This window comes from Penaeus monodon, chromosome 6, assembly GCF_015228065.2.
Source record: "Penaeus monodon isolate SGIC_2016 chromosome 6, NSTDA_Pmon_1, whole genome shotgun sequence".
Lineage (NCBI taxonomy): Eukaryota > Metazoa > Arthropoda > Malacostraca > Decapoda > Penaeidae > Penaeus > Penaeus monodon.
The window spans coordinates 54,530,485-54,542,984 of NC_051391.1; the positions used below are offsets into that span (position 1 = coordinate 54,530,485).

Genomic DNA, 12,500 nt, shown 5'->3' on the forward strand with positions numbered 1-12,500 from the left:
CCCGCTTGTGGATAGTGGGTTTTCCCTTCGGATAATATTGATCTTCTCTGGTTGACGTCTGTTTGGGTAATTCTTGCCGAGATCCGAGTCCTCCAAGGAATAGGAAATGGCAATGTATGTTAACGTTGTTTAATTTATTTCGGTAAAGCGCGGAGGTGTTTAGAAAGAGATGTTGAAGAGTTCGTGGCGTCGTGATTTGGTTGCGTGAACGAAATTGGCCGCACATCAGCCGAATTCATTTTGGATTATCCGCTGATTTCTTTATTGTTTGAATTTGATCTTGTTTCGATTCTTTTTTTTTTCTTTTCTTTCCGAAATTATTTTGAATATCACCTGAAAGTTTTCATTTTATTTCATTTTTTTTCTTCTCTTAATCATTGCTTTAATCCAAACACACACAAAGACCTTTACACTGAAATACTGAATCCCAACCCACGAGATACCGAGACACTGAAACCCCCGAAAGGAAATACGAATCCTTGCCGATTTGTTTTTAATCGGTGACGTCACACCTACACCGCTGACTACGTAATGATGACGTAGACACTCTTGTCTGAACTCTCAACTCTCGGTAAGAGTTGGAGAGTCTTTGGGTCTTTGTGATGGAGAAAGCTGCAGGGTGTGAGTTATTTCATTTTATCTGGTATCATTTGATTTGTCGGGAAGGTGGTGGTATCGTTGTTGTTTTTCTTGGTATTGGTACGGTAGATATTATCTGTATTTCGTTTTTTTTTCTTAAGGCTGGCTTTAATGTGTCCAGCTTAGATGTTCGTCTCACACACACGCGCGCGCGCACGCACACACACCACACACACACACACACACACACACACACACACACACACACACACACACACACACACACACACACACACACACACACACACACACACACACACACACACACACACACACACATCCCTACTCCTACTCCTACTTTAAGTCCCTACTCCCCTCCCCCCCTCTCCTCTTCCTCCTCTTCCCCTTCCTCCCCTTCCCCTTCCTCCCCCCTCCCCTTCCCCTTCCTCCCCTCCCCTTCCCCTTCCCCCTCTCCCTCCTCCCCTCATTCATTCATTCATTCATTCATTCATTCATTCACAAATACATACATGCATACATACATACATACATACATACATACATACATACATACATGCATCCCCCCTCCCCCCCGTCTCGTGCGAGCGCAGGCCACCGCGTTAAGCCTCGAACCCGAGGGATGTCTAATATAACACGAGAAGCTCAGTTAACAACAGCGATCAGGCCTGCCGCCGCAAGACCAGACCGCCCGCCCGCACGCCCACCGCCGCCCGCACCGCATCTTCTCGCTAGGGGGGGTAGGGGAGGGGGAGGAGGAGGAGGAGGAGGGGCGTTTAAGAATCAAACGTGTGGCCGGAGAGGAGGGGGGAGAGGGGGGAGGGGGGGGATCGAGTGTCTCCGGAGGTGACTCTCGACGGATCTCGAGTCTCACTTGGTCCATCTGCGACTGCAATCCAAGCCTCCGCGAGGGTCGAGGAGGAGTAGGTCATCCTCGAAACGAAGGAGGGGGGGTAGAGGGGGGGATTCGGGTGGGGGGCGTGGGTATAGGGGAAACGCGTGTGGGTGGGGGTGGGGGGTTAAGGAGGAGGGGGTTGGGGGGCCTTTGGGGGAAATGGATGGAAGGAAAGCGAGATTTTTAAAGGGAACTTAATCAGAGAGAATTAGAGGAGAGGAACGTTACAAAGGATTGATAGTTTTTAATCCTTATTTGTTCTTTTGATGAATTTGTAACAAATACAACCGGTTGTTTCTGTCATAACACTAAAAGGCCTTTAACACTATAGGGCCATTAATAAACACTATAAAAGACTCTTGATAATCACTATTAGGCCCTTAAGAAGTGCTACAAGGCCATTGCCAACACAGTACTACCAGTCCATTAATAAACACTGTAAAGCCTTTAATAAACACTATAAGTCCATTAATAACCAAGTCAATTAATAAACACTATAAACCCTTTAACTATAAGTCCATTGATAACCACGACGTCCATTAATAGCCAGTGCCAGTGCCGCCCCCGCAGTGCCTCACCAGCCCTCCTGCAGCGCCACTCTGACCCCCGTTCCCTCCCCCACAGCACGCCAACAACGTGCGGCGCCTGGCGGAGGAGCAGCGGCAGCAGGGCCTGCAGCCGGAGGGCCCAGCCGCAGGCGGCGGCCGCAGGTTCTCGTCCAAGTGGGAGATCCCGCAGTACGACGTGGTCTACCGCACCGACGTGGCGCCCGGCTCCTTCTTCGCCAGGGACAACGTGCACAACTTCATCGCCTGGTGCCGCGACCTCGGCATCTACGAGGTGCTGCTCTTCGAGACGGACGACCTCGTCATGAGGAAGAACGAGAAGCACGTGATCCTCTCGCTGCTGGAAGTGGCCCGGCGGGGCGCCAGGTGCGTGGCGGATTTTCGCTTTCCTCCGTTCCGGGCTTTTCTTCGCCTTCTATTGAGTTTGGGTCACTTGGTAGTTTGTTTTTTTCTCATCTTCCATTCTTAGTATTGTTATTTCTCCTCATCTATCTTCCTCTTCTTCTTCCTCCTCCTCCTCCTCTTCCTCCTCCTCCTCCTCCTCCCTCCTCCTCCCCTCCTCCTCCTCCTCCTCCTCCTCCTCCTTCTCCTCCCTCTCCCCTCCTCCTCCTCCTCCCTTCCTTTCCTCTTCCTCACTTTCCTTTTTCTCTTTCTCTTCCCCTTCGTCACTTTCCTTCCGTGTCGATGGCGCGAGAATCATCTTCGTCACTTCCTTTTCCTCCTCGTTTTGTCGTGAAAGGAACTTCCTTACGGTCTTTTGTCGCTTCCTCTCTCTCTTCTCTTCTCTGCCTGTTTCTCTTGTTGCTCTCTTTCTCTTCTTCTTTTTATCTTCTCTTTTTCCGTTTTCCTTGTCGCTCTCTTTCTCTTCCTTTTTTATCATCGCTATTTCTCTTCTCTCTTTTCTTTCCCTTCCTCTTCCCTTTTATTTACCTTTCCACTTTCGCTCTTTTTCTTCTCTTCCCCATTTCCCATTTCTATCTTTTTTTCCCATTTCTCTTGCTTCTTCCTTTCTCTTCCCTTTTATTTCTTTTTCCCTTTTTCCATGTCGCTCTGTTTCTCTTCCTTTTCCTATTTCTTTTTTTCCTCTTGTTTCCTTCGTTGTCTGGGTGTTTATTTTCATATTTATTTTCTTCCTTGTTTCTATTCATATTATTATTCATTTTTTTTCTATTTCTGCATTTTCTATTCTATTTTTGAATTCGTGATTTTATTCTTTTCCTTATTACGGGTTATCATTATGCTTTTTCCTTCTTTATCATGGTTTTGCTTGCTACTCTTTATCACAGTTTTGGGCTATAATTAACAGTTATATACATATCTATCTTATCTCATTATTGCATGATATTACTTTTATCATTATTCACCTGATTAGATATTTCGTCTTTATCAGACACTGTTCTTCCATTTATTTTTATTTATTCATTTATTCATTTTACAGTAATTCCCCATCAACACCATGCTGATAGATAGTATTTTTTGGTCTAATTTACCCATAAAGACACTATCATCATCGACTGTCCTGTTGCGATTAATGTTTGTTCCTCACTATCTTCACTATCCTCTCCCGCACACTATCACCGGCACCATCGTTTAGTCACTATAACGTCATTATCATTCTTTCACTCGTTCGCCATGGCTTTCGGAAGGGAGGGGAGGGGAGGAGGGGAGGGGAGGAGGGAGAGGGGGAAGGAGAGGAGGGAGAGGGGGAAGGGGAGGGGGAGGAAGGGGAAGGGGAGGGGGAGAGGGAAGGGGAGGGGGGAGGAAAGGGGAGGGGGAGGAGGAGGAGGAGGAGGAAGAGGAGAGGGGGGGGAGGGGAGTAGGGACTTAAAGTAGGAGTAGGAGTAAGAAAGAATAAGAATAAGAGGAAGTAGTAGAAAAGAAGAAGAAGAGGAAGTAGTAGAAAAGAAGAAGAATAAAAAAATAGAAAAAGAAAATGAAAAAGATAAAGATGGAGATATAGAAAACAACAACAACAACAACAGAAGCTCGGATTCCAGTACTAATTCCCCGCAGAAGGTTTCCGATCTCACAATAAATCTAACGCATCGATGGTTTCCGTTGCGGGCGGGTCTTTGAAGGAGAGGGGGAGGGGAGAGGGAGGGAGGTGAGAGGGGAGAGAGAGAGAGAGAGAGAGAGGGGGGGGGGGCGGGGAGATAACTCGATAGAGGTGTTGTAAGAAGATAATTATTCGTTAATTAAATCGCGCTGTGGGATCCATTCCGCCGGATCACGAAACCGTAGGTGTGTGTGTGTGCGTGTGATTATCTCGGGATGCAGCTGTTGGTGGTGAGAACTGTTGTAGTGAAAGTGTGATTGAATGGAGACCGAAGGGGGGGGGAGAGGAGTCTTGTTATTTGTTTATTATTATTATTTTTTTTTTTTTTTTATTTTTTTTTTTTTGAGATGGATTGATCACTTCTGCCACTTGTATACTTGTTTTCGTCATTATCATTGTCATTATCATCATCATCATCCTTATCATTATCATCATCATCATCATCATCATCATCATCATCATCATTAGAGAGAGAGAGAGAGAGAGAGAAGAGAGAGAGAGAGAGAGAGAGAGAGAGAGAGAGAGAGAGAGAGAGAGAGAAAGAGAGAGAGAAAGTATTGAGTTGGCAAAGTTAGAGACGGGGGGGGGGGGGATTTTACAGTTTCGTGTGCACAATCATCAAGTTTATTATCCGCTGTTGGTCATTATTGAGCGGAGAGTCTGCAGTCTGTGTCTGGCATTATGCGGAGATTGGGAAGGAGGAGGAGGCGATAAAGATGAGGGTAGGAGGTGAAACGGGAAGGAGAATGAGAATGAGGAATAGATAAAGAAGGAAGAGGAGAAAAAGGAAGGAGAGGAAAAAGAAGAAATTGAGGAGGAGGAGGAGGAGAAGAAGAAGAAGAAGAAGAAGAAGAAGAAGAAGAAGAAGAAGACGAAAAAGAAGAAGAAAAAGAAGAAGAAGAAGAGGAAGAAGAAGAAGAAGAAGAGGATGAAAGAAGAAGAAGAAGAAGAAAACGAGAGGGGAAGAACAAATTTCATTCCCACTCTTCCCATTCCAGTTCCGGTCAGATTCCACCGAAATCAGATTTCAAAAGTATTTTTTTACGTCAAAGTAAGAAACATTAGTCCCGGCAAAGTTTAATTATCTGTTTCCTAAATCTTTAATCCGAGTTAATTACAGATTTTATTAATGACTTTTTTCAAGTCTTCAGTCCGAGTTAATTACAGATTTTATTAATTACCTTTTAATTAATTACTTTTACATTTGTGTACACGAAGGGACATAGTGATGATAATTGTAATAATGATGAAAGGATGATGAAGATGATAAGAACAGTTATAATGATACTAATGATAGTGACGATAATGATGATGATGATAATGATGTTGATTAAGAGGATGATGATGTTAAAGGTGAAGATGACAAGGATAGTGAAGATGTGAAGATGGTGATATGATGAAGATGATAATAACATATAAATATCTTTGAAAAAGAGACAGATCTGTAAATTGTGATAAACCAAACGATACGATGAATTCAGTTTTATATCTAAAAAATAGAGTGTAGTTTGCCTCACTTTCATCAAGCAGTCGATTCCGGAATTAACTGGAATTCAGTTGGAATCGAGAGGAGGAAACAGTGATTGAAATTTAGAACTGGAATTTGTTTTTATCAATTTGGAATTGATTCGAGATGAAGGTGATAAATAAATAACTTTTTTTTTGACGTTTTTAGTTGTTATATGATTGGAAAATATAACGAAATGAGAAATACGAAAATGTAGCTTTTTCCCATATTTATTACTGATAATTAAAACATTGTTGGGTCATGGAGGTGACCGAAGTGATATATATATATATATATATATATATATATATATATATATATATATATATATATATATATATATATATATTTTTTTTTTTTTTTTTTTTTTTTTTTTTTTTTTTTTTTTTTTACAGTTACTATTATTATTTGGATTATTGTTATTATCACTATTATTGTTGTAATTATTATTGCTATGTATTTGTTTATTTATATTGATATTATTTATTTGTTTGTTTATCATCATAATCATCACCATCATCATTATCATCATCGTCATCGTTATCATCACCACCACTACCACCACCACCACCACCACCACCACCACCACCACCACCACCACCATTATCATTACCATCATCGCCATCACCATCAAATCACCGCCACCACCACCACCACCACCACCATTATCATTACCATCATCGCCATCACCATCAAATCACCGCCACCATCGTCATCAAATCGATCTCCCACCTCAGTGCACGTCTGCTTACACACCACTAAATCAACCTAGAGACAGACACGCCCACCTTCCCTTCTTTTAGCGTGATATTTCCCGTCCTTGCCCTTCCTTTTCTCGAGAACCATCCTTCCCTTGCCCTCCCCTAAGTAAACAGGCCTTTGTGTTTTGTCCATCGCGTAGCTTAATATCCTCCCTTCTTGCCTTCCCACAAGCGAAAATCGCCCTTATTTTACCCTTCTGTGATTCGTATAACACGTTCTTCGTCCTCTGACCATGCAATTAGTTCAAGATTCACCTTTCCCTTAACCCTTCGTTCTCCCTCTTCCCTCCAGGTACGGCATGGCGGCGCCCCTGCTGGTGCAGATGGAACACGACATCGACCGCGAGATGGAGAAGGATCGCCTGGCGGAGGAACGCCGCGAGAACGGCGGTTTGTGCGGGGGGGAGTTCGACCACGAGAACGGCGACTGGAACGACGACGGGGGGGACCTCGAGGACGAGACCCCGCAGATGTTCTACGGTCCTCAGGCACAGATCATCACCAACGATCTCAAAAGTCTGGATGAAATGGTGAGTACCCCTGTGTGTTGTTTTTTTACGTGTGTTTTTTTAAGATTTTTTTTTATTTGTTTATGTGTCTGTGTTTTTTTTTTCGGTGTTGTGGGTTTTATTTTTATTTTTTTTTATGGTTATTGTTCTCTTTCTTCGTTTTAGTTCTCTCTCTCCCTCTCTCTCTCTCTCTCTCTCTCTCTCTCTCTCTCTCTCTCTCTCTCTCTCTCTCTCTCTCTCTCTCTCTCTCCTTTTCTATCTTCCTACTCTTTTTCCATCTTTAGCAATCGTGAGGTTTATTTACATCGTTAGCAAGACGTGGAAATTTCCCATGTTCCTCCTTATCTTGTTTCTTCGAATTATCACGTACTTTGCACAGAAATCACCTTCAGAAATACCAATTGCTCCGTCTAGAATCATCTCGAAGGAGGGAAGAAACAATGAAAAAATATACAGACGGAATGAAAGGGGGGAAAGGGGAGAGGGGGAAGAAAGGATGGTTTGATCATGATTAGAAGGACAGGTCACAATGCAGAGCCAGTTTTGCGTCTTGAGGATTAAGAATCACCGTCATGCAATGTCGAGTTAATTGCTGTCATGCATTCACGTGATCGGGGTGAACGACCTGTGTCATTCGCCAGATAAAGGAGGGAGAGAAAAAGATGACCATATTATCCGTCGGTCATTAAAAGCGGAGAAGGAAAATGGCGGGAAAGAAAAAAAATTAGGTCCCGCCATAATGATCGAAACCTCATTATGGCGGAGTTGGTGTCTCTCGGGATGGGTCGCGGTGTTCGGCGTCGGACAAAGGACCCTTCCAGAAGCATCCGGGGAAACGGAATGAATTGGCTTAATTGTTATTCCTGAGATGATAGACTGGGAGGGACAGAATGGGGCGGGCGGGCGGGGGGGGATGGTGGGGGGGGTTCTTTGTTCTAGCTGTTCGGGGAAACTGACGCTTGCATGCAATTGTATGGGCGTATACACACATACACGAATAATGCACACACACACACACACGCGCGCCCACACACACACAACCCCTCCCCACTCCCTACCTCCGCCTTCATCTCCACCCCTTCCCTTCCTCCTCCTCCTTTCCTCCTCTTCCTCCTCTTCCTCCTCCTCCTCCTCCTCCTCCTCCTCCTCCTCCTCCCCCTCCTCATCCTCTCTCCTTCTCCTCCTCCTTCCTCCTTCTCTCCTCCTCCTCCTCCTCCTCCTCCTCCTCTCCTCCTCCTCTCTCCTCCTCCTCCTCCTCCTCCTCCTCCTCCTCCTCCTCCTCCACATTCCTCACATGTTTAAAACGTAAACATTTCCTCCCTCTTCGTCCCTCTCCAGAACTTTTCCCCACATTCCCCGACCGGGAAAGGCGCCCCGGTCCCGGTTTGTGAGTCCAGGTGCACCGGTTGACGAGAGTTTAGGGGGGGGGGGGGAGAAGAGGGGATCGCAGGTGTAAAACGCACATTGGCGACGCTACAGGTGTCAGTGGGGCGTGCACATGTGTTCTGCTTGTCACGTGATAGTTTTACTCGAGGGCGTGTGTGTGTGTGTGTGTGTGTGTGTGTGTGTGTGTGTGTGTGTGTGTGTGTGTGTGTGTGTGTGTGTGTGTGTGTGTGTGTGTGTGTGTGTGTGTGTGTGTGTGTGTGTAAAAGATATGCTGCAGTAATAGGTGATTATGTAATGCTGAGAGGTAATGGGCTTATTAGAAGAGATAAGTGCTTATTCTGAAGGTAATAGGTAATTCTAATAGGCAATAGATAATTTTAATAGGGAAATGACAATTCTGATTGGGAATAGGGAAGTTTAATATGGAAATGTCAATTTTGATAGGGAAATGACAATTCTGATAGACATTAGGTAAATATTATAGGTAGATGGTAGTTCTGATAGGCAGTAGGTAATTTTGATAGGTAAATGGTAATTCAGAGGGATAGCCAGTAATTAGGGTTTAATTCTGGGAACTATTGAGAAATTCTGATAGACAGTAGGTTATTTTTATGGGCAATAAGGTTATTTTAAGAGATAACCAGTGATCGTAGGAACTAGTAGGTAATATTAGAAGGCAATAGGTAATTCTAGAAGGCAATATGTAATTCTAGAAGGCAATAGGTAATTCTAGAAGGCAATAGTTAATTTTAGAAGGCAATAGGCAATTATGTAATTATGAAAGGTGACAAGTATACCGTCTTTCAGCATTTGCGCGTAAGCATGAACAAAAAGACAGGAGACAGAGTGACTATGACGTTTGGAGTGATGTCAGAATGAATGTAGTGACGGTAGTGGTGCTGGAAGGGGATGTCAGCACGAGATTGGCGCTGGAAGTGATGTCAGAGTGAGCGAAAACACGCTAGTGGTGTCAGAGCGAGCGTGGCGCTGGGAGTGATGTCAATGAATGTAGTGACGTTAGTGATGTCAGAGCGAGCGCGGTGGTAGCTGACCGACCCACTTCCCACGGCACTCGCTGACTCCAGACGCACGCAGGCTGACCCCCCGCCGCGCTCACACACGCACGCACGCAACCACAGCTCACACACGCCCACGTACACACACTCTAGTACGCACATGCGCCGCACACACCCACAAGCACCGACGTTCTCTTACACAAGCGCGCAGTTTTAACGAAATGCACAGTTGCTAATAAGAATATGCTAATCGTGTCAAAGAATATATGCTGATGTCAAAGAAGATAAGCTGAATATATTAACATTTGTTTATGAAAATCTAATATTTGATTGATGCATATTGTGTGTGTGTGTGGTGTGTGTGTGTGTGTGTGTGTGTGTGTGTGTGTGTGTGTGTGTGTGTGTGTGTGTGTGTGTGTGTGTGCGTGCGTGCGTGCGTGTGCGTGTATATAAACACACGTTCATAAGTGCACAGTGCATACAATTTCCCATCCCTCAGCTTTATTTAGCAAGTTCCTCCTTTTGGTAACCCATCCCCTCCTCCCCTCCCTCCTCTCTCATCTCTCCTTCCTCCCTCCTTCCTCCTCCCCCTCTCTCCTTCCTCCTTCCTCCCTCCTCCTTCCTCCCATCTCTTTCCTCTTTTACACACAAGTGTCTTTGAAGGAACGAAAAACCTTTTTGTAATGTGCGAGGGGTGAGGTAAGGGTAAGGGAGGGAGAGGGAGAGGGGGAGGGGGTTAGAGAGAGAGAGGAGAGGGGGGCGAGGTCAGCTGCATTCACACCCCTCATCCGGCCTTTTAAAAGCAGAGAAAAAAAGGTGGAAAACGGTTTTATTTGCGCGTTAATAACCTTTTCACCCTCACGGGCTACCAAGTGTCTGCCGACGCGGTTCTGAAATCCTTTCTTATATAAGTATTTTTCTCTCTCTCTCTCTCTCTCTCTCTCTCTCTCTCTCTCTCTCTCTCTCTCTCTCTCTCTCTCTCTCTCTCTCTCTCTCTCTTCTCTCTCTCGTAGCCATGAATCGCGCCGTCTTTAATTAAATTGATGTCATTGTTATCATTAGCTCAGACGTCTCCGAGACAAGCCGTAGTCACAACATTTCGGTCACGTGTCACATTAAGAACACTTAGGGTTTATGAGGTTTGTAACATCACCGCTCTCCGTACTTTCTCCTTCTACTCACTCTATCCTTCCTCTTCGTCTTCCTCGTCCTTCATTCTCCTCATTCATTATTTCCTCCTCTTTCCTCCTTCGCTCGCTCGATTATTCCTTCTACCCATCTTCCCTCCCTTTCTCTTCCCCTTCTCTCTCCCTCCCTCCCCCTTTCCATTCCTCCCTTATCTCCTTCTCCCTCCCTCCTCCTCTTCCACCTCTTCCTCCTCCTCCTCCTCCCCTCCTCCTCTCCTCCTCCTCCCCTCCCCCCCCTCCCCCTCCCCCTCCCACCTCCTCCTCCTCTTCCTCCTCCCCCTCCCACCTCCTCCTCCTTCTCCTCCTCCTCCTCCTCCTACCCCATCCCCCTCCTCCTCTAAATCATCAATTAAGGATGACGTGTGGCGTTGACTTGCTAAATCTCAGGCTTGAAGTTCCTTGTCAGATATATATATTAAAGAGAGCATTGAGAGAAAGAGCAAGAGGTTAGGAGGAGTGAGAGGAGGACGAGGAGGAGGAGGAGAATGGGAAAGAGAAGGATAAGAAGATGACGATAAAAGAGTGAGAGGAGGAGGAGGAGGAGGAGAAGGTGAAAGAGAAGAAGGATAAGAAGATGATAAAAGAGTGAGAGGAAGAGGAGAAAGGAAAGGAGAAGGGGAGGAAGGTGATAAAAGAGTGATAGGTGGAGGAGAGAGATATGAGGAGAAAGACAAAAAATGAAGGAGAGAGATAGAGAGAGATAGGGCAGGATAAAAGTGAGTAAGAGAAGAGATTAAAAGGAGAAAAGGAAGAGAAAAAGGAGAGAGAAAAGGTGAAAAGGAAGAGAAAAGGGAGAGAAAAAGGAGAAGATAAATAATAAAAAAAAGATAAGAGAAAGTGAGGGAGCAAAAAAAAAAAAAAAGTAAAAAAGAAAAAAAAGAGACGAAACAGAGAAAAGGAGGAAGAACGAGAGAACGAGAGAAACCATCAAGGAAAAGGGATCGAAGGCGTAAACTGTTATATAAAAAGCCTTCCAGCCTTATCCTTTATCTCTCGCTCGAGATGAAAAAGATTACGGCTCACTTGCGGTCAGAGGCAGAGAGGGGGGTGGGGTGGGGGGAAAGGGGGTCTGGAGGGGGGTTGGGGGGTAAAGAGCGCGTTAGACGGGGAGAGAGAGAAGAGAAGAGAAGAGAAGAGGAAGGAGAAGAGGAGAGGAAAGAAGAGAGAAGTGAAGAAGAGACAGAGAGAGAGAGAGAGAGAGAGAGAGAGAGAGAGAGAGAGAGAGAGAGAGAGAGAGAGAGAGAGAGAGAGAGAGAGAGAGAGAGAGAGAGAGAGAGAAAGGGAACATAAAAGCGGAAATGAAATGTATGGAGATAAAGAGAGGAGGAGAGATCAAGGGAGATTAGAACACAGTAATGAGATCAATAGTAAGTTTAGGATGAGAGACTTAAAGCGTCCTTAAGCCGCAGCTCAAAGGAGGGAGGGAGGGAGGGAGAGTGGGGAGGGAGGGAGGGGGGAGGGAGGGAGGGAGGGAGGGAAGGAGGTGGGGAAGGAGGGAAGGTAGAGAGGGAAGGAGGTGGGGAGGGAGGGAAGGTAGAGAGGGAGGGAGATGGGGAGGGAGGGAGGGAAGGAGGTGGGGGGGGTAGAGAGGGGTGCGGATATAGAATTAGAAGGGGATTAAAAGGGGGAATGGAGGGGGGGGGGAGGGGGAGGCTTAAGAGGAGTACCCGGAAGTTTAAGGAAGAGATTTAAGACCGTTTTTGAGCATTCATAACTTCATCTTTATTTGTCAAGAGAGGAAAGACGGGAGAGGGGGGCTGGGGGGTAGCGAGGGGTTGATGGAAGGAGGGGGAACGTAGGGGGGGAAGGGGGGGGGAAGAAGAAGAAAGGAGAAGAAGAAGAAGAAGAAGAAAGGAGAAGAAGAAGAAAGGAGAAGAATGGAGAAGGAGAAGGAGAAGAAGGAGGAAGATGAAGAGGGTGGGGAGGGGGGGAGGGCGAAAAGATTTATGGAATGGAAAGGACATTTTTGAAGTGACGTTTCTACAGGACGCTTAGGCTCAAGTAGGTGAAAAGAGGGGGA

At 45.6% G+C, this 12,500-nt stretch overlaps 1 protein-coding gene across 1 annotated transcript in view; it reads left to right on the forward strand.

Annotated features, from left to right (window-relative positions):
• The window catches only part of LOC119574647 (GAS2-like protein pickled eggs), a 118,404-nt gene that overhangs the window by 24,312 nt on the left and 81,592 nt on the right, over positions 1-12,500 (forward strand). Inside the window, exons 2-3 of the mRNA XM_037922029.1 lie at positions 2,117-2,424; positions 6,675-6,912. Of these exons, the coding sequence (XP_037777957.1) occupies positions 2,117-2,424; positions 6,675-6,912 (546 nt within the window). The remainder of the gene's footprint in view (positions 1-2,116; positions 2,425-6,674; positions 6,913-12,500) is intronic.